Source organism: Pteronotus mesoamericanus, unplaced genomic scaffold (genome assembly GCF_021234165.1).
Source record: "Pteronotus mesoamericanus isolate MK-2021 breed Mesoamerican mustached bat unplaced genomic scaffold, CSHL_Meso_final contig_130, whole genome shotgun sequence".
NCBI classification, from domain to species: Eukaryota; Metazoa; Chordata; class Mammalia; order Chiroptera; family Mormoopidae; genus Pteronotus; species Pteronotus mesoamericanus.
Window position 1 is genome coordinate 1,424,393 of NW_026555060.1, and position 21,943 is coordinate 1,446,335.

Consider the following 21,943-nt stretch of genomic DNA (forward strand, 5'->3'; position numbering starts at 1 on the left):
AAAATGATGGCTCAAAATAACTACAAACCTTTTATCAGTTCAGCAAATTGATAGAATTCAATGAGTGTGATCTAAAATTGTCATTTTTCTCTCACTTCTGTTTCTCTGGTTCAAATAGCAGCCAAAATGAAGAACTGATTTATACACACACACACACACACACACACACACACAACACACACACACACACAGAGGAATATTAAGGGTCTTTGATTCTTTCTTGGAATGTTTTGCGACGACTTTGTAGAAATAAGTAAGGTTGGGTTCTGAAGGTTTAAAGCTTTGGTGGTGATGTTGGCTTGTTAACTTATGAGGAAAACCTGTAACAATCTCCACTGCCTACATTTTTGGGGATATGTGGGAAAAGGGGAGAGTCTTAGAATGGAGGGTGAGGCTGGGAATGAGATAGCCATTGCCATGGGGAGGTCATTGGCTGGGAGAGGCTTCCTGAGATGGGTGATGGAGGGAGACTTTTGGAACGTGGCTAAAATACTTCTGAGTCACTTGAGTGTTGGGCTTAAGTAAAATTCTAAATTTTCTTTGACCCCCATGGCTGATCTCTTGATCTCTTTTCACTCCTGGTTCTGCTAATGTGTTTTTCTCCCCCCCTCCCCTGGGGATGGTGAGCAGGCTATAAATATCTTATGTAGAGCTTCCTCTGATCTCTGCCCTTTGTTCTCTGGCTTTAGTGAGCTAGGTGAGTGTTTAGCTTTTCTAGGAAAACATTTTTCAATCATTAAACCTTTGGGTGAAGAATGTAGAAAAACAATTTTTTAAACCCCTCTGTTTATCTTTTTCAATATTTTTCAGAAGGTTTGAAGTAAGAGAAAAAAGCATTTTTCTTTGGGTCATGAACATGCTTTTTTTGCTTTTTTTTTTTTTTTAACCAGTATAAATAGAGTCTATATGCGTTATATGTAGGACATAAAAACTGGCAACTGTGTTTTGCTCTCATTCCCATTAAACATTTTTATTTATTTATTTTTTTAATGTTAACGATAAGCTTTAATTGTTGGTGAATACTTCCTATTTTCTCAGTTTATCTTTTTTTTCTTTTTCTTTTTATTGTTGTTCAAATACATTTGTCTCCATTTTCCTGCCACTGCTTTCCCCTGCCCCACCCACCCCCACCTCCCACCCTCAATCCTTCCCCACTTTGGCTTTGTCCATGGCCCTTTATACATGTTCCTTGACCACCCTTCCCCTTCTTTCTTCCGTTATCCCCCTTCCCCTTCCCCTCTGGTTACTGTCAGTTTGTTCTTTATTTCAATGCCTCTGGTTATATTTTGCTTGCTTGTTTGTTTTATTGATTAGGTTCCCATTATAGGTGAGATCATATGATATTTGTCTTTCACCCCCTGGCTTATTTCACTTAGCGTAATGCTCTCCAGTTCCATCCATGCTGTTGCAAAGGGTCGGAGTTTCTTCTTTCTTTCTGCTGTGTAGTATTCCATTGTGTAAATGTACAATGGTTTTTTGATTCACTCGTTTACTGATGGACAGTTGGGTTGCTTCCAGCGCTTGACTATTGTAAATTCAAACCACAATGAGATAACCACTTCACACTAGTCAGAATGGCCATCATAAACAAATCAACAAACAACGGATGCTGGCGAGGTTGTGGAGAAAAGGTAACCCTAGTGCACTGTTGGTGGGAATGCAGACTGGTGTAGCCACTGTGGAAAACAGTTTGGAATTTCCTCAAAAAGCTAAAAATGGAACTGCGTTTGAACCAGTGATGCCACTGCTGGGATTATACCCTGAGAATCCTGAAACACCAATTCAAAAGAACCTATGCGCCCAATGTTTTTGCAACATAATTTAAACATTTTTATTTATGTATAGATTGATAAGTTATTAAAATGTCTAGAAGTCTTAGAAAGAAGCTATGCAAGAGTGTTGTTTTTTCTACTGCTAACGTTAATCTGTTACAGTCAGAAGATGTGTTGTTCATTGAGCTTGCATATTTTTAAACACACATGGAGCTAGATTTTAAGGAAGGAACATGGGTCAACTGAGAAATATATATTAATGTAAGACGTAGCAACACATGCACACTCAGCTTAGTTATTAAAGGGGAATTTTATATTCATCTGACCATTTCACGCACCATGTTTTTTCAAATATTCAAGATAAATATTTCCTGGCTAGTGTGGTTCAGTGCATTGAGCATCATCCCATGAACTGAGAGGTCATGGGATGACCTAGTCAAACAATTGTTTGATTCCTAGTCAAAGCACACGCCTGGGTTGCGGACCAGGCCCCCTGTTGGACATGTGTGAGATGCAGCTGATTGATAATTCTCTTTCACATCAATGTTTCTCTCTCTCTTTCTCCTTCCCTTCCCCTCTCTCTAAAGATAAATTTAAAATCTTTGAAAAGATAAATATTGGTCCATAACTGATATTTCACCTTAAGTAAACTTGCCTTGTGAAGTCACACAGAATCCTCACAGTAGTGGCTATTTTTTATACATTGTAGGCTCTACATAAGTGGAGAATTTCATAAGCATATTTTTTCTACCTTACTTTAAAAATTTTAGTTATTCTTAATGATTCCATGGTTACTGATAGATTTAAAAAAAAATACCCAGGAACACTTTGGTTCCTTTTTGTTTTCTTGCTAACATTAGGGAAGGGTACAGACCCCATTTGGTGTATTTATAAAAGTAACAGAATTAATGATAAAATAAACCTTTAAGACTTAAGGGAGGGAGACATGTTGATAGTGCCTGCGGGGGTGGAAATGGAGGGGTTGATGTTGCTATTTCCAAGGTAGTCAGAACACTTTTAACTGTTATTTACTAATCTCATGTTCCTAGGTGGATTAAGTTTGAAGAAAAAGTGGAACAGGGCGGGGAGCGATGGAGCAAGCCCCATGTGGCCACATTATCCCTTCACAGCTTGTTTGAGCTGAGGACGTGTATGGAGAAAGGATCCATCATGCTTGACAGGGAGGCTTCTTCTCTCCCACAGTTGGTGGGTAAGTATGTTGTTTTAAGTATCTATCATCTTTTCTTCAGCTTTTCCTATCTATTTGTGGATCCCAATCAATGCAGATGACTTCTAGTATAAGCAGAGTTGAATATTCTGGAAAATTTGGAAAATTCAGACAAACATTGAGAAAGAAACTTAAAAAGTCAATCATTGCATCTATATCTGGTCATAGTCATTACTAATCTTTTGGCATATTTTTATCCAGTTTTGTTTCTCAATCTTCTCTCCTATACTTTTCATTTTTTATGTTATTTTATAACAATTAATATTGGGATTATATTGTGTGTGTATACACACACACACACATACATGCGTGCATACACACACAGGTTTGTATTTCTTTCTTTCTTTCACTTATTAGCATAAGATTAATATTTTGAATGGTGCCTCCACCCAATCCTTGGCTATATTAGACTGAATGTCTGGACACTAGATTTCTAGAACTCTTTGGCCTCAGACATAGAACTGAGCTTCTCTGGGCCTCAGTTTTGTCATCTGTAAAATAGGGTTTAAATCCTCTGCAGGAAGAAAAATAGTCTAGATCCTGGGTGGGGGCTGATGTGTAGATAGAAGTCAAGCTCCTTTAACTGCATGTAGAGAAAAATTGTGTGAAGCAAGAGGCCAGCAGAACCTTTTGGGTTAGTGACTGAGTCATGTCACGTCAGTCTGAGTAGCATTTGTACAACCACCTGTGAGCCAGGGAACCTAACAGGGCAGCTTTGGCATCTTTTGGAATTAGTATTGTGTAGTGAATGTTAACTCATCATGTTGAACACTTTGGGTACATATCACTACATTCCAAACAGTAGTAATTGTTTTAATTTTCTGGCAAGTGTATGGCCTAAGTGGCCTTAGTACCCTTCGGATCTAGGCGTAGTGGAAAACGGCATAGATGTGTTGTTCATTGAGCGCACTCTCAAAAACAGGTGCAGGGGCTCTGCCTGCCGTCCCTAGGAACACTTCAGAATTAGGTGACTGCCAGACCTGTTTGGAGGACTGCACTTTCCCAAGGGGGCTGCAAGGTGCCTACCTTGGGATTATAGGAAGAGGATGCGGATCGTGGCTCTGCAGAAAGCGACCGGTGTAAAATTCCTGTGTAATTTCAGACTTTCTGCAAAATTTCTTTGACTGTCTTTAGACAAAAGGCTGGTCTATGACATCTGTGTCTTTATAGACAATGGGGAAGCTATAACATTTATATTGAAAGAAAAGATTAGTTGTCAAATGAGGCATATATCTAGCTGATGTATATGAATTCCATTCTTCAGAGAGCTTGTTGGTTAGATTTGCAAAGAAGCCAGCACTTTTCATACATCTGAAGTATTTAAGGTGCAAATGGAGAAGGGAGAAGGACTAACATGAAGATGCTGGGTGGACAGAGTTAATTAGTTCATGCATTTGTTCAGCAGTCATGTATAAGCCTCTACAATGTGCCAGATACTGTTCCAGGCCCTGGAATTAGGTTTGTAAATCTACCACTTTGTAAATGGGATAAGTTACAAATCCATGTATACACAGGTAGTTAGAAGATACTGTAGGAAGTGCTGCTCTATGCAGAACTTTTCATACTTAACAATGCAAGTGAGGCTGAAAGGGACATTTGATATATGAGGACAGATCTTGGTTTATTGTTCCAAGGCAATGTGGAGCCGCCTGCAAAGACAGAAGCAAACAGAAGGAATGGTTTTCTGAGTGATTTGTTTCAGTGGCTTTAAAAAAAAATAAATTGAAATTTTATGTGAAAATTTATTATGTTGTTTGGATTTATTTTTAAAAAGCAATTTTTATCACTGGAACTCTTGAGGGTTTCAAATTCAATAGCTAAATGATGATTGCATTACTTCAGCCAAACAATTCTTCGAACTGGAGACATTAAGGGTAGAAGCTTTCTTTCTTCTCTCTTGTTGTGGCTTCTGCAATTCAGTAACAAGAATGTAAAATCAGAATTGAGTAAAGGCATTCATTTCATGGTAAACCTGGTCTTCACATACAATGAATAATAAGCCAGCTTTTCCTATGAAACATCTTATGAATGAACTAGGATATAACAATAAGTTATCTCAGGGATACAAATGCAAGTCATAGTTCAGTAGGAACAGAGACATGGAGAGAAAAACATGTCTCCTAACAGAATAATTTATATATTGATGATTCAAACTTTTATAATTGTATACAAATTAAAAAATAAAAACGTAGGCCAAGCACCTTACAGAACTGAAAGCATCCTAAATAATGGGTTGCCAATATTGTTCCATGAGTATCCTCCCTAAGTAGCCTATCACACTAGAATGTACTCTTAAACATACAGGTATATCAATTTTCATCCATAGTTTCTTTCTTTTATTAAAGGCTGCACAAGAGATTATTATCTTAAAAAGTATCATGATTAGAAAAAAATTAATCCACTTTTTGAGTGAGAATTGCAGTTTCTGTATTCTTACATTTTAAGAACTGATCTGGAGCAAAAATGTCTGAAAACAGACAAATTGAAAAAAATACATCGAAAGTGCATACATGCCAGGCAAGATGGATGCCACACCCGTGACCTGGCGATGCACAGGCAGTCTGAGGGGAGAATCGCTGCTGTGGTGTAAAAATCACCAGAAAGGCTCCTATGTTAAAGGGAAAAAGTATTACTCTAGTCTTTTGTTGCTGCCTGAAATTTCGTCGTTTGGAGGGTCATTTCACTGAGCCCAGAGAGTCAGTCCTCTATTAAAATATGCTACCGTCTGACAGAGGTCATGTATTCATTTCATGAGATGCAGATCATGAGATGTAGAAAGGATGGTGAGTTTAAAATTGAACAGGGTTTAAAGTCTACCTCTACTAGCATTTATGATCATGGGATGGGCAACGCAACTTACTTAACTCCTTAGCAGTCTTAGTTTACTCCTTTGGAAAAGCAGGATGAAGGATCCTGCTTTCAGGGTTGCTGTGAGAATTAAATGAGGGCATCCAGTGTGATTATCATATACTTACATAAGTATCGCAGTATACATGAGTTTATCCAGATCTTTTTATGTGTCAGCTAGCAGAGGGTGGAGTGTAGACTGAGTCAGGTAGAGAGATGCTCCGGGACTTCATGAACAAGAGAGAAGATTCTGAAAAATGTAGTGGCCGGAGCTGGAAACAATGAACAGCTTCGTTGCTGTACCTGGAGTTGGTCAGCAAGGGTGACAAAAGTTAAGCTAAATTATATACTTAGACTTTTCTGTAAAACTGCCATCGGGGTCTTCATCACCAGAAAGAACCATTTTAAGGAGATTCTGGTCTTCAGCAACTAATTGTTGTTTTACATGAACTAGAAGACAGACTCCCACATTATATTGGAGACTTGTCAGCTAATGACCAGAGAAGTTCTGGTATTTACTATATTTAAGAAAGGCTCTTTTAAGCACTCTGTGTTCTCCCTCTGATTTTCCATTACTTTTTATTATCAGCTGTGAACTGAACTTATTCTGTAACCTCCATGCATTTACTTTAAAAATTGTCATTAAATTTTAGGATGAGGCACTATTAGGTCACTGTGAGATGTCATCAGTTAGTAATATGTTTCCTCTGCAGTCCCTGGGGCAAGCAGGCAGAGGGCCAGTGGTGCCATTCAGGAGCTGACAGCGCAGAAAAAAACTCAGAGGCAAATAATAAGTCAATAGAAAAACTCATAAGCAAAGGAAAGGAAGAAAAAGAAATGACCAGGTTTGCAGGTGTGCAAGGAGAGAGTGTAACTGCCTGAAAAGAAATTCTTAAAAATCCTCTGAAACAATCTAAACCTTGCAGAGGGTTAAAAAACAGAAAGAAAAATAAAGCCCTTATTTTATTTTAAATGGCAGAAGATGGCATACTAACTTAAAGAGTTATTGTCATCATTTGGTTATAAAAAATTATTATTTTTTTTAGCAGAAGATTAAGTGGAGTTGTTTTGTTCTGAATTTAGTTTAGAATTTGTGCAGTTAAGTCTTTTTTTTTAAGTTGGTTTTAAAAAAAATTATTGATTGATTTTTAGAGTGAGAAGGAGGGAGAGAGAAAAACATTGGTTTCTTGTTCCACTTATTGATGCATTCTGTTTGTTGATTCTCGTATGTGCCTGACTGGGAATCAAACCTGCCACCTTGGCATATTGGGACAATGCTCTAACCAACTGAACTACCCAGCCAGGGCCTCCATCTAAGTCTTAAAAGACGCATCTCTCCTCCATTCCGTTTATCTCAACAGATTTATGTCAACAACTGAGAAGAAAAAATAATAACAGTAAGTGTGATTATATCAAACAAACAATAGCAAGCTTTTTATCCTTTTTTGCAATCCACCTACTACTCCTTCTTAGTGACATCTTAGTGGCATCTAATGCCTCTATCTCAGAAGCATCTCCCTCCAACTCCCCCACCCCCAACACACAGGTGCAAAGCTACCTGGTCATGAGCAGTGGGAGAGTGTTTAAGCAGGTGTTACTTCTCATACTTGCATTTAAAAATTGAGCCTGGATTCCCAGTCAGGGCACATGCCTGGGTTGCAGGCTAGGTCCCCTGTTGGGAGTGTGAAAGAGCCTCCTATTGATGTATCTCTCTCTCATCTATTTTTCTTTCCCTATCTTTCTCCTTCCCTCACCCTCTCTCTAGAAATAAATACATACATACATACATACATACATACATACATAAAATCTTTAAAAATATGTTTAAAAAGTTAAACAAAATAAAAATTCAGCCTAATTCTGATTCTCCTCAGAACCTCTTCTTGTTTTCTTTGTGAAGAAAACCTTCTTTGTGTTGACAGAGAAATTTGTCTTTCAAATGTAAATCATCATTTTCACTGATTATTTTAGTAGTTTATTATTACTATCATTATAATTCTACATTTAAAGAGTGTCATTCACATATGAGGCTATGTACATTGGAATTTTCCTCCTCTGTTTAGTTAAAAAAATTATGTCATTTCAGGTATTTTTTGTTATGATGGAAAATGGATAAGGAAAATGTAGCTCTAATTTTGGAGTTCTCATTTTTATATTTAAAGATGTTCCTGGGCTGTCGCTATTGGCAGATATGTTAGTCAAGTCATTCTTTGCTTTTCACACCTTTTGTATTTTCAAAATGGTAACATATTTATGTTTTATCAAAAAAATCTATGTTCATTTTTATATAATCCAGAAAAATATAGCATGCAAATATCGAAATACCCCAAATCTGATCTTTTAGAGCTATCCTTCCAGGAGTTTTTCTGTACTTCTGTTTACACATACAAAATTTATTTTACAAAATGTGATCATACTATAACACTTTAATCTACTTTTTTAAACTTAAAAAACATAATACGAATTATCTTTCCATGTCATTAAATATAAATGTAAACATTGTTTTATGGCTGCAAAATATTTAAAAGTCTATTACCAGCCATTGAAGTTGCCGTCAAGTTTTTATTGTAAAGAAAAGAAGTAAACGTTTTTATCATGCTTTTGTGAAACTGTTTCCTTAACATAGGTTTCTAACGGTGAAATATTCAAAGAGTTTGAACATATGGAAGGGTTTTGCTCTGTGGTTACCACTTGGCCTTCAACAAAGGTTGTACTAGTTACTACAGCTGTGATCAGTGTATGGAGTTCCCTACTGACAACATCCTTCACATCATTGGGGATTAGCCTTTTAAACTTCTACTTTCATAGATTTACAGATATCTCATAATTGGTTATATTGTATAAATTTATTTAAATTGTTGGTCTTGAAGTTAACTATATCTTGGGTGTTTGTATTTCTTTGAAGAATGTCACCTTTGGCCTTTTTATTTTTCCTGCTTCATGGCCATCTTTCTGTTGGTTTGCAGAAGCTCTGCATATGTCAATTTTTTTTTCCAGTCTAGAGCTTCCTTTCTAAATAAAGTATTGTGTGATATGGAAAAAAAGATCTAAACTATGAATCAGAAAACCTGGTTTTATTTGGGGGGGGGGCTTGCCTCTAATTAGGCCATGTCTGTGAGCAAGTCTCTCTTGCCCTGTCATTTCTCATCTGTGTAACAAGAGGTTGAACTTGACACTCCCTGAGGTTCCTTTCAGCTCTGCTGTCATCTAAGGTTGGCACATTCTTTCCCAATTGGTAACGTCTGTGGGATTTTGAACACTGAAGGCTTAATTTCAGTGTAGCTGTGAAATGTTACTGCCCCCACTTTCCTTGAAAGGTTTTGTAGTTTATGCTTGAAGAGATCCCCGCAATATGGGCCATTTTTATAGAATCTTAATGAAGGACATAAACCACACGGATATTTTAACCTGTCCTAACCAGTGACTTCCAGGCTGGCAGTGGCACATAGAGGGTTGGCCTGAGATTACAAGGGAGGGCAAGAATAGAGGGGGGCCCTACCAGGAAGGATAGATAAGGGACACTTTAATCCACAACCCTGGAATTACTGTAGGAGTTTGATAACACTTGCAGCAGCTATCTGGGGCTGTTTGTTTACTTTTATGGTTCTTATGTAAAATGGACTTTCCACGTGGAACAAGACTTAAAGGGAAAGTAGAGACGTTGTGTTTAGTAGCACCTAGTCATTTTGCTGTGGAGCAGAGGGTTAATTGTAACTACAGAATCAGTTCTGAGAGTTGTACTGTGAAGAGTTTGCATAGTTAAAAACACTCAGAGCTAAAGGCCGTTGTCAAACCAAAACATTCCTATGAGAGAACTTCCCCCTCGCCCAGGCTCCGCACCGAGTGGTCCACCGTTGTGTGGAATTTATGCACCTGTCTAGGGCATGCGACGGCAAATCCTGGACTCAGCCTCTGCTTGGCTCCCAAATAGTTGATTGTACACTGTGTAAATCACAGTTTCTAGCCAAAGGCTGTGAGGCCCGTTCTGTGGCTGACTTGTGAAAAAGAGGATTTCTTATTTTTTATTTTTTTCAGTTACAGTTTACACTCAGTATTATTTTGTATTAATCTCAGGTGTACAGCAGAGTGGTTAGACAGTCACATGCTTTACAGGTGCGTCCAGTGCCCACCTGGCACCGTACGAGTTTCCACAGTACTGCTGGCTCTGTTCCTCTGCGGTACGTTCCGCCTCCGGGCCCCTCTGATTTTCAGTTAGAGTCAAACTTGCCCGTCAGCAGAGCCGCCCGTGGAGCAGTTCCTACGAAATACAGTCATCTAGTTAAAACCATTCTTAAAAGAACTAATAGAAAAGTTAATTTTTTTAATGGTACAACTAAGAGGTTAAAATTTCATAGAAAATTCTAGTCAGGTTATACTTTAAAATGATTAATGGGATATATTGGAAAGGCTCAGTTGGCTCTAAATAAGCATCTCTTCTCAGATAAGATTAAGGCCTAGTTTTGTAGTATAACTGCGTTATTGAAATAATTGGTGTTCACATAACCTCATATGGGGAAAAGGTATTGCTCTCCTTTACTTGGTGCTATTATAAAGAAAATACAACATGATAGAAGAATTTGGAGAACTACATTTAAAAAATCAATAATGTCACTACTTTAAATTTTGCATATTCTCTTCAAGTCTTTTTCATGTCATTTATATTTCTGGCACACTTGGAGAGAGTGCATGAAATTTTCTAATCTTTTCTTCTTTCTTAATTGAAAAATGTAAATTACTGGTTTGTTGTGTTACTCATAAAATAATTGATTAATGCGAATTCACTATTAACTGGGATTTAAAAAAATGAACAAGACAATTTTCCTCTCCAAAAATGGAATCAATACTGGAATATTTATAACTTTGTCATTAATGCCAATATCCCTGTACCCTGTATCTTAACCCTTCACATAAAGTGGGAAGTTTGAAATTTGGACAGTTTGATATTTTAACAACACTGATGTTAAATTTGAGGATGCTGTTTATAAACATAGAGTGAAAAATTAACTTTGTGGTCTTGTGACTGAATTGCGCTTTTGTTTTGCTTTGATTTTGTATCAGAGATGATTGTTGACCATCAGATTGAGACGGGCCTTTTGAAACCTGACCTTAAGGATAAGGTGACTTACACTTTGCTCCGGAAGCACCGGCATCAAACCAAGAAATCCAACCTTCGATCCCTTGCTGACATTGGGAAGACCGTCTCCAGTGCAAGTAGGATGTTTACCAACCCTGATAATGGTAATGCAGGGGCCGACTGGCTGCTGCTCTCTTCACCAGCTCACTCGCCTTTACTCCATCTCTTGTCATGTTTTTAAAAACCCCTCTCCATATTTCTTTTTTTCCTCAAATTCATATGCCACAGCCATTTCATAATGACACCGTTTATCCCATTGGGCAGGTTTGCAGTCCTGTTGGAAAGAGTTCAGCAGTTACTGTAGGCTGCAGATGCAAAGATGCCTTGCCTGCTCCATATACATCTATTCTGATGTACTGAGATGGTTTGGTAATAATGCTATGGTATAACACCTGAATATTTGAGGTGAATCAGCAAAATTTTAGATTATTGAGTACATCAGGGAATATGCTTTTGACATGGTAGCTTGTCAGAATCAGGAGGACAGACTAAGATATGAAAGCTCTGAAATCCTGTATCGTGAAGTATTTGCTTGGTATGTGAGCTGCTGTCCAGCCTATAAATGATCTTTCATCAAAATAAGGCTCACTATTACTTTTCTACTTAAAACCACAATCTGTTCTTTTGTTAGATGTTAATGATTAAATGTGAGAATAATGAGTCAAGGTGGGATATTAACCTCATTATATAGCAATAGGAAAGACACTGTCTTATTTATATTCTATTGCATTTACCAGAGTTTTCTATAAAGTATCTCCTGTGTCATTGTCTTTGTTTCAAATATATTTCGTGCTTGGATACAACCTGACAGCGGAGAGATTAATATCCATGGGGTACTGAAAGATGAAGGCATGGAGTAAAGAGTCACTAAGCACTGAGCTGGTAGAAGTAGGTCTCTCACATCCCATCCCCAGTCTCCTTTTAGTATTAAGACAAACGAATAGATAAGGGAGCTTCTAGTTGACTGCCCTCAACTGCATTTTCAGAATAACATAAAACATGCTGTCAGGGAAAAGGTGTGCTAACTGAATGGTATAAACTGAATTCTTACTCAGCCATTCCATTTTTGGAAATTGATGTTTCTGAATAACTATTAAAATGAATGGTAGTCTTGGAAGAAAGCTTACTATTAGCAGACTTTCTCTGGTATATTTTTCAACCTTTCCATCGTTGCAGTTTCCTAATGAGTGTTTAGTTCCTAGATAGAACCAAATGAAAAGTTCAGTTTTATTGAGTGACATGTATTTTTTAAAAGATAAAACCAATTATAACTAAATAATTAAAATGAAATCTCTTTATAAAAAACATTCACTAAAGAAATAATCTAATCTAGAACATTCCTACTACAATTTGATGGCTCTGCCATTACTTCGGATACTATTACTGACTGGAAATGTTTTGATTTTTGTGAGTTTTTAAATTGTATTTTTAAAGCGAGGCATTGTTTAATGACTGGAAATGTTATGGGATGAAGAAATCATTATAACTGGTGTCACAAATATTTCATTTTAATAGCACCACATGTTTTTAAAATTGTAGCAATTAAAGTAAAATTCTGTCTTTTATATCTTATTTATTATTCTTTCTCTCACATAAAGTGAAATTCCATGATTTGGAGATTTTTAGTTTTCTCCTGAAGTTGGTGGTAGCATAAAGAATCAAGAAAGTGCATTTTTTTTTTTCAAATATTAGTATTTTGCAAAGAGAAGAGGACCAGATGCGACAGAGTGAGGGGACCTCCCACCAGGGAGGTATGAGCTTCATCTTCATGGGCCTGCAGGCAGAGTAAGAATTGGGAGCAGATGGGGCTTGGAGGCCACCATCTTGCGCTTTAGGAGAAGGTATTTGGATGCGGAATACAGCGAACCAGTTGATATAGCTATTGCTTTTTATCCTGTCAGTAGATCTTTGTACTTCAGAGGAGAGTTGAAATTGCCTTTCTCATTTGCCTTTTCTCTTGTGAAATGCTATACACTCTGGGCAAAAAGCAACTAGGAAGGGCAGGCCCCTCTTTTCCATTCTGGCTCTTCAGTTTACAGCCTGAAGCATGGAATTTGAGTAGGCCTTTTTAAACAGGTTAATTATTGACCTTTGTGTTACCCACCTCCTTTTAAACATCCAGAGGCAAGATTTGGCTTTGAGAGATTCTATAGCAATGGATTTCATGTGCCTCCAAGTACACTCTTATAAGTCAGCAGATGGCAAATTTTTGATTTTCTAGAGGCACTTAACTTACAACTTTATGCAGTTACCTTTGGGTGTTACAGTTTAGTTACTTAATATTTTAATATTATGAAATATTCTTAGGATAAATTTCTAAAGTAAAGAATTATGGAACTCTTGCTACTATTTTAACAAACCTGAATCTTATATTTATTGTTGTTAGAATTAGACTCTGATTATCTGTATGTAAAACCTAGATAAACTTCTCATAGCCTACAAAATAGACTCAGCGACTCCATCACCTTTAGTTGCAAGAGCAAGATTGTAATTAATAGCTACATTCATGAAGATAGCTTAGAATTGGACATTTTTTATTTCACAGCGATGTGCTGGAGCCAGCAACCTCTTATCTACTCATGAGAGTCATTTGTTATCAGGAATTTGGTGAGCTGGTTGGTAAACATAGCTATTATTAAAAATTAAATTATATAAGCGTACTTAAATAATCACATTAAAAATAAAGCTAATAAAACTCAAAACTTGTCACTTCCTACTTATTTTACTATAGTCTGTGCTCTTCAGGTTATTTACACCTATTGTGCCTGGATGGTAGCAATACTACAAAATGGTATGTACTGTGTACCTCTTCCCAACTCTGCCCACAGGGACTTTATACTTGAAATTTGAAATCGCCCATGGTGGTAGTATTTACACACCATATGAATCAGCAAAGGCTGCAAATCAGGGCTTTATTGATTGGTAATTGTCTCTAGACTTAAAAAAAAGTGATGAAAAAAATGCTAATAATACAGTTACAACTTAAAAATGTGTGATGTTTACAGTTGTTGTCTTAGCCTGGCTGCTATAACAAATTACCATAGACTGAGTGGCTTAAACAACTACATCTATTTATCATAGTTCTGGAGGCTGGGAAGCCCAAGATCAAGGTGCTACAGATTTGACCCTCCTCTGGGCTTGTGGATGGCTGCCTTCTCACTTTATTTTCACATGGTGGAGAGAGATTATCTTTTCCTTATCTTTTCTTATAAGGGCACGAATTCCATTCATGATGGCTCCACCCTCATGATCTAATTACCTCTCGAAGGCCCCATCTCCCAATATCATGACACTGGAAGTTAGGATTTCTTTCTTATTTATTTACTTATTTAGTTAGTTATTTATATTGTATTTTTTTTCCATTACCAGGATTTCAACATGAATTTTAGGACAATACAAATATTCAGTCCATAGCAGCTGTTAAAATGTGAATATCCCAAAGAATTGAGGAAATATTCCTCTGATATTCAAAAACTATTATCTAATTTAACAAAGGGGTCACTGACATTATTGACAGACAAGTGAGGTCTGACATGCGTCTTTATTATTTTGCTTTTGTCTTGTTAGCATATATGATAATGGATGTTCAACATGGATGTTGGAACTATGCTTGTTGGCCAGTTGCCACTAAAAGTTGGTTACTGAAAAGAGTTTGGTAAAAATCAACAAAAGCATTCTGTGAGAATCAATTGGCTATAGGCAGGCACTTTACAAGATTATTGTGTATTTTATTATTCATATGTGTGCTGCATATCCTTTGTATCAGTAAAATTTACTACATGCCCACTTACACATACACACAAATCTTTTCCCCCTGGTGGAGAGCTGGTTTTCAAACATTTACCATCACATTCACTGCCGAGTCATGGCTAAAGATTGACTCTCATGTCTAGGGTCCTGATGTGGCTTGGGGTTCAAGACAATTTAGTGTTTTTAAAAAGAAATGATAAACATCTTTATTTGTTAGGAATTAGGGAAGAGTCAGGCTAGCTTCCAAGGTATCCATTTTTGTGAAATTGCCACTTGTTTGAAATTTTACATGAGTGCTATAATTTATCAGTATATTAACTGAGGCATTTCTATAGAGTTAGTGTTGCATGAAAAAAATTAATGAATGAGGTTATCATTTCCTCTGGTGTTGGATTTTCCTTTCTCTACTCTATTTATAACTATTGTTTCAGGTTGAACCATACAAAATTGCCATTTTTGTGGGTAAGATAAAGTTGACTGTCAGTAATTTCGTATGATTCTGCCTAATAATTTGGTCTGAGAGACTTAGGTTCTCTATTATTGTGATTTACTACGAAAAAATAATATTTGGGCCTAGAAACATCCCTTGGTAGTATTTAAAAATCCAGGAAGATGTACTTTGTTTGCTTTTTATTAGGAAGTAAAAGTTTATATGTAATTAATATTTATTCAACAAATATTTAGTAAGATGTTTATGGAAAGATTACCTGATAATTCTATTTTAAAAAGTCATGGTTTATAGGATCATCTGCTTTATAAAAATATCACTTACCATTGTCAAGAATACTTTTGACAGCTTAGAAAAGGTAAATGAGACCTGACTTGAGGACCAGGATAATTAGGAACCTGAATTTGAGTAATCAGCTTTCACTACCTTTGAGGAATTTGGGCAAAGCTGTCATCAGTTTGTCATAAATGATCAAAAAATGAATCCTTGTTCTTTGTGGTCTGAATGTATAGAAATTTTGTACTGAAAGTCACTTCGGCTCTCCAATCAGACCTACACTGTGAATTTCTGTTTTCCCTAATACAATTTCATGACCCCATTCCTCATTAGTTTTTTAAATAAAAAAAATTAGAAATGTAATGTAGTACTCAGTTTGAATATCTATGAAACAGAGACAAAAATTAAATGAGATAGTGTATGTAAAATGTTTAGAATGATAATTGGCACATAGTAATCACTTGACCAGTTATATTAAATTATATATAATATGTTTAAATACAATTAAGGATGAAAATCTCATATCAAGTAAGAATGGTTTTTAAAATTATATTTGCTCTGTAGCTACTATTTGGGAAGAAACTTATGGGTATAATGCTGGTTTATTTCCTCTGCCCTTTGGTAAGCGATATGGATATCATATCGTCAGCGATGGGAGAGGTGGGAGCCCTTTTTCACCCCAGTCCTCTTACAGGATATCTGCGCCTGTTGTGGGTTTCACATTTTGCTAAATGGCTATCAGGGAAACGCTAAACCACACTGAGAATTCAGGACTTAGATGAGGAGTGAGGAGAGGTTGCAGCTCCAGGCCAGGGCAGCCGGCTCCTAGACTTCATGCTGCTTCCTCCCGCTGCGATACGGCATTTCTATACTGTTTATTGAGATATAGAATACTCCTAATTGAGCCCCTGGGTTTTATCTGAAGTTCACCACTGTTGTTTTTTTCGGGGGTTTTTTCCTGTCAAGTTTGAGAAATGTGATCCCCTTGCTCCGCCACTTCTTACCTCCACATACATTCTCTCTGGATTCCTCTTTTCAATGTTATCTGCCAGGCACAACGCTGCTCCCTAGCTTTCTGCCGCATTGCTGTTTCTGACATAAGCACACACACCTTTAGGTGTTTTAAAAAGCCTATCGCTGTCACCTACAGTGACATAGATAGTGGTTAACAACATGGAACAAACAATGGAAAGAAGTCAGTTCTTTTTGTTAATAGTAATTCTAGGCCTCATCGAAATGTCAGTGGGATTAGCGGGGCTCTGCTGCTTTGGATCTGATTTGAGATTAGGTGTCTTCAGGTTGTTTGGTTTGGATATTAGATCAAGCTGCCCAGATGCTGGCATGGGGTGGATCTGGCTGGGACCACTGCCAGGTCTGGCAGCTTTCTCAGTTTCTTTAGAAATTCTTAGCTTGTTGTCTGGGTTTTGGATTCCAGCTTATTTTAATTGTCTCTGGCTGGGTGGTTCTACTTTGCCCCCGCCCCCCATCCTCGAATTCAGACCTGGTCCCTGAGTCAACGGGTGCGGCAGGCATTCGCCTCACCTCTCTCAGGGACTCCGTTCCTCCACAGCAGCCCACCCTGCTCCTCTAGTTCTGGGACGGGTCCGTTGACAGGCCCACATCACCCTGAGGTGAGTCATCTTCCAGGTGCCTTCCTGCATACAGTCGGCTCTCTCCAAAAACCAACGGCACACGTCCGTCTGTTTAGTTCAGGACTCTAATTCTGCATTCATTTGCACAGCACAGATGTGTGTCCTGGCCAGAACCCAGTGATCAAGCTCTCCTCAGCCTTAGATTTAATGAGCCATCCATGGGAATTTTCTAGAAAAGTACTTGAACGAAAGTGTTTCCAAATTACTGTAGTTGTTATTATTATTTTCATTATATTCTAATTCATTTATCAGACCCTATTCTTATCTCTTTCCCCACCCACCCGCCCCAGGTAGGAGACTGATCTTCCAGATTTATAATGTTCAGATCTTGAAATAAACAGTAACACATTTTTCTCCAAGGGTCATTCCCTCCCAGTATGTGGTAATCTATTCTACTCTTTATGACAATGGAGAGTCAGGCCTAAGAGGTGTCACAAAAGTGCGGATTTAGATTTTGACATTAAAGGCCTACTTTATAATCTTCTTGAAGACACGGTGCTCTCTTTTCCGAAGGCTTCATTCTAATCCTGGACTTACACTTAGTAGTAGTGTGATTTTGAGCAATTTAAATAACCTTTTTGAGCTTCAGTTTTTATATCTATAAAATAAGCGTAGTAATGTCTTATTTTTGTGCATACAACCAGTAGTAAGATATCTTTGTGAAAGTGTTTAATAAGCATAACATAAGCTACATGGTGAGGAACAGGTATTATTCAGAAATATTTTGAAGGGCAAATTTAATGCCTTTTAGGTTTAAAACTGAGGACAGAGTTTCCATTTGGCACCTTTATTTTGTATTCTATTGTTTCTGTATCTCTCATTTTTTTTCCTTCCACTACTCCATATATGAAAACATTCTTAGAGTTTTATTTTTTAAACAGTACTACTTTCATTATCAACTTTACAGATGCCAGATAATACTTATGAGGTAACACTTACAAGCTTTATGTTTTTAATTTAGAGTATGAAAATTGATCACAATGTTTCAACAATGACAGTTTTTAGCTCCCAGTAAGTAATATATGTATAATAGGATGTTACCATGAAATAAACATATTCTAAAATGTTACTAATTGCCAGTCTGTTTTACATAGAGTCTGTGATGGAGTCAAGGACAGAGTGATTCTCTTTGTGTTATCCTACCACATATGAGTACTCTCTTCCCTATTTCTCCCTCTCTGCAAAAACCATGTCCTTAAAGGGCCCTCCACTAATTTAGTTCTGTCAGCACCAAGCAAATCTTATTTCAAGCCTTAGGGTCCTTGATAGAACTGCCCTTGTGCAGTCTTGTTTTCCTAAGCCTTACTTTGCTCTAAGAGTAGACAGGAGAGTAAGTGTAGATCTAGGATCATGTCCTGGTATCTGTGAAATAGAAGTAGAGAGAAGAGTAGAGGGAAAGATAGGCAAACATGGGGAAAGTCAAAAAAGCAAAATAAAGAAAGACTTGAGATGTGAGTGCTGTAGACACTTTATCATGTCTTCCTGAAAGAAAAAAGGGGGAATAAAATTAAAGTCTTCCAAGAATGATTAAGCATGCCTCATTCTCCTCAATCCCTGTTTCAGTGCAAACACAAAGGACAAAAAGGAGATTCTTTTTGGGTTTGTGAACCTGATTTCTTAAGAATCACATTTTAAATTCATAGTAGGCCAATGTTGCTGTCTTTAGTGTTTTCTAACACCCTTCGGGATGTTGAACAAAGAATACCTCATTCCATCAATGATAATAGTAGTAGTAGCAGCAATGATAGTAACACCTCCCATTAATTGAGCACCTATTATATACCAGGCATTATTCTCTATAGTGCTTCTGATGTCTATATTCTTATTTCCATTTGCAGATGAAAAATCTGAAGATCAAAATATAAGATAACTTGCCCAAGCATAAAAAATGAAGGAACCTAGTTGCTTAATAACAATGTGCTAATTCAGCTACAGTGGATAAGGAGCTTTCTCCACTGTAACTTATTTCTCACACATCAGCGAGTCTAGGTCTCTCTAACCCTGTGATGTGAAGGGTTCTGGAAGGTATTCTATATCAAGGCAGGAATCCATACGACACATGGCAGTTGGATGTCTTTATTGGCCTTTCCAAATGGAAATTCATAGACAAGCTGTCTCATGTGCTTACAGGTGAAATGCTGCTATACTCCTGGGTTAAATTTCTTCGATATATGACAGTATGAAATCCATAGTAGGTGCTCAATAGCCATTTGATCAGTCAACATTGCAATCCTGAAAGAGTCCTAAAACTTGAACATAATACAATTTATTTTCTTTTTAATAAGACTACTGAAAAAGAATTTTTCTGGAGTGATTTTTTGGTCCACTTGCATAATTTAAGTAGGGACACGCTCCTCACTTGAACAGATCTGAGACTGATGGTTTTGGACAAGTTGATTCTCAAGGGAAACAGGAATCAGAAAAAAAGTCCTCTTTACAACATCTTTTTCTACAGTCTAGATATTGGAAACCATCACCTACAAATCTTTAGAGCTATGTATCTTTTCTTGTCAAGTTCTAATCATATAAACCAATTTATACCTTGTTTTGTCTGAAGTCAAGCAAAAGTGATTTAAAACAGAACATGTAAGATAGAAGCAAAGCTAAGTCATTTGGTAGCTTAAGTGTAGAAGAGGCACAATAAAAGCACTATTTAGAAAAAGTGTTCAATAATGTATTATTACCATGCTATGATTATAGAAAGTTTGGCTCCAACTTTGGAAACAACTTTTCGAAGTTTTAACCTTGAAGTAAAATTGTAAAGAGGAAAGAAGCAACATGAAAGGGTTACAGAGTTTTTATCTCTTTCTGCACAGAAGTACCCGTAGGGTCCAACAAATCAAAATGTTGGAGTTCGCCAATATAAGTAATGGATGCTGTGAGCCTCCCAGTTTTCATGATGGTAAGCAGCCAGATGGCTCCAGTCAGCTTTGCTAAAGCACAGGTGCCAAGTCTCTATGGGCAGTTTCATTTTCATGCCTGTCGTTGGAGCCAGGTTCTTTGCTGGTGTGTGCCAGGCTCCATTCCACTGACTTCTTGATGGTGAAGCTCAGTGTCAGTGGAGACTGTTCATGCAAAAAGGAGTTTCCAGCTTTAGACACATTGAGTAGAGGAGGGAGAAGCTATTGGAAAGTTTGTTATTAGCACCTGAGTTTTAGGGCAGCTGCTGACCTCTTGCAGTTACTTTAGGAGAAAACCATGGTATCAGTGAGCTACTTACTGATCAGAACTTAAAAAATGTGAACATTCACTTGCGTTTACTTTGCATTACCAACCTCTGTCAGTTCTCACTGATCTGGAATTTCAGTAGGTTCTTGCTTGGGCTTAGATCAATGGCTGCCGGTGTCTAGCCTCTTTCATTTCCTTTCACTAAGCCTGTAGGAATATTGGCTCTTGAAGCAGGTCACTTGCTTGTCAAAAGAAATAGAAGGTGTGACTTGGTCAGTATGGTAATATATGTTTCTAAATGCCTCTCTCTTGACAAAAGCAATTTTGGAATAATCTCAACTGGTTCATTTTCCTGTATCATTTTTCTTAGTGCAATAAAAACTTGCAAAGAAGTTCAATTATGGGAAACAATTAAAAATTCAGATTGCAAAGAGAAGACATCAGATTTGTCTCAAACAGGTGCTGGCACAGATGGCCCACTCACAAGTGCTAGCTTTATTTACAGCGTTTAAACGCAGATAAATTGACAAAAGTGTTTCTAGATTTTATAATGTGCTGAATGCCCACATTTGGCTATAAAACTACATTAACTTGTAAATGATTCAATGTAAAACTTGACCTCCCAAGTCACCAATAGCCTTAAGAAGACCATTTGTCTGCTCTTCTTTTGTACACTTGTGTGAACAGATTAATCTTTGCTTTTGTACACTTGTGTGAACAGATTAATCTTTGCTTTTGGTTGGATATGCATTGCTTAGCGCCTTGATCATTAAGTGACAGTCTTTATTATTAAGGGGGGAAAACTCTCTCATGTTGAATTATATGTAGTGTGATGGTGAGATATTTCCAACCTCACTGTCCTTCCTTGAAGGGTAACTATACTGCCTATGTCTTACTAGCCTTGGAATGAGGCATTTGATAAGAATAGCAAAACAGGTGACGTGAAACCCAAATGAAACTGTCTTCAGATGGAAGTTGATGGTGCTCTTCAGCTGATGAAAACTGTCTGGAGGAGCCATACTACATATTTAGCCTGCATCATTATTCTGTCTTGGGTGTGGCTTAAAACTTGGCATTGGTGCACCATACATTAAAATTATAGTAAAGTAAATATTAAAGGGCACCAGAAAATGGGTACGAATATGCATTTCTAAATTAATTTGTATTATGGTATTGATTTATTTATAATCAATATTATAATATTTATTTACCAGCCTCATGTTTCTGAAGGGCTGAAAAACAGTAGGCAAGAAACTTGAAAACAAGTTCTATATTCACCAAGGAAAATATTTAAAAAGTGAAAGTATGAAATGTTGCTTTCTGCATTTGTGGACAGGATCCATAGAAGGGCCCGCTGGGTAGATCATAAGAAAGCTCCTCACTAATATACCCTGCTCCCTGTGCTTCACAGAACTCTGTGTAACTTCCCTGTGTGTGTGCTTATGTGGTGCAAAATTATTAACAGTCTTGATCTTACATCTTGAGATGAGTGTTCTTTATGTGAACCTTTCCTCTGGAAACAGTACGTGTTTTGTGTATTCGAACTGCAGGGCAGATCATCCAGTGGTACTATAATGGGGGGAACTATAATGATTGAATGTAATTTTTCTTGTCTTTTTCTTTCTGTGTTCCATCAAAAGATGCAGGGTCATGGGAGGGGGTGTGTGT

At 37.3% G+C, this 21,943-nt stretch overlaps 1 protein-coding gene across 5 annotated transcripts in view; it reads left to right on the forward strand.

The window, feature by feature from the left end:
- Positions 1-21,943, forward strand: part of SLC4A4 (solute carrier family 4 member 4) — a 288,470-nt gene that overhangs the window by 90,979 nt on the left and 175,548 nt on the right. For 4 of the 5 annotated variants that reach the window (XM_054591433.1, XM_054591425.1, XM_054591416.1 and 1 more), the window contains exons 4-5: positions 2,822-2,982; positions 10,906-11,085. In XM_054591433.1, coding sequence (XP_054447408.1) covers positions 2,822-2,982; positions 10,906-11,085 — 341 coding nt within the window. The remainder of the gene's footprint in view (positions 1-2,821; positions 2,983-10,905; positions 11,086-21,943) is intronic. The other variant, XM_054591443.1, reaches the window with a different exon arrangement.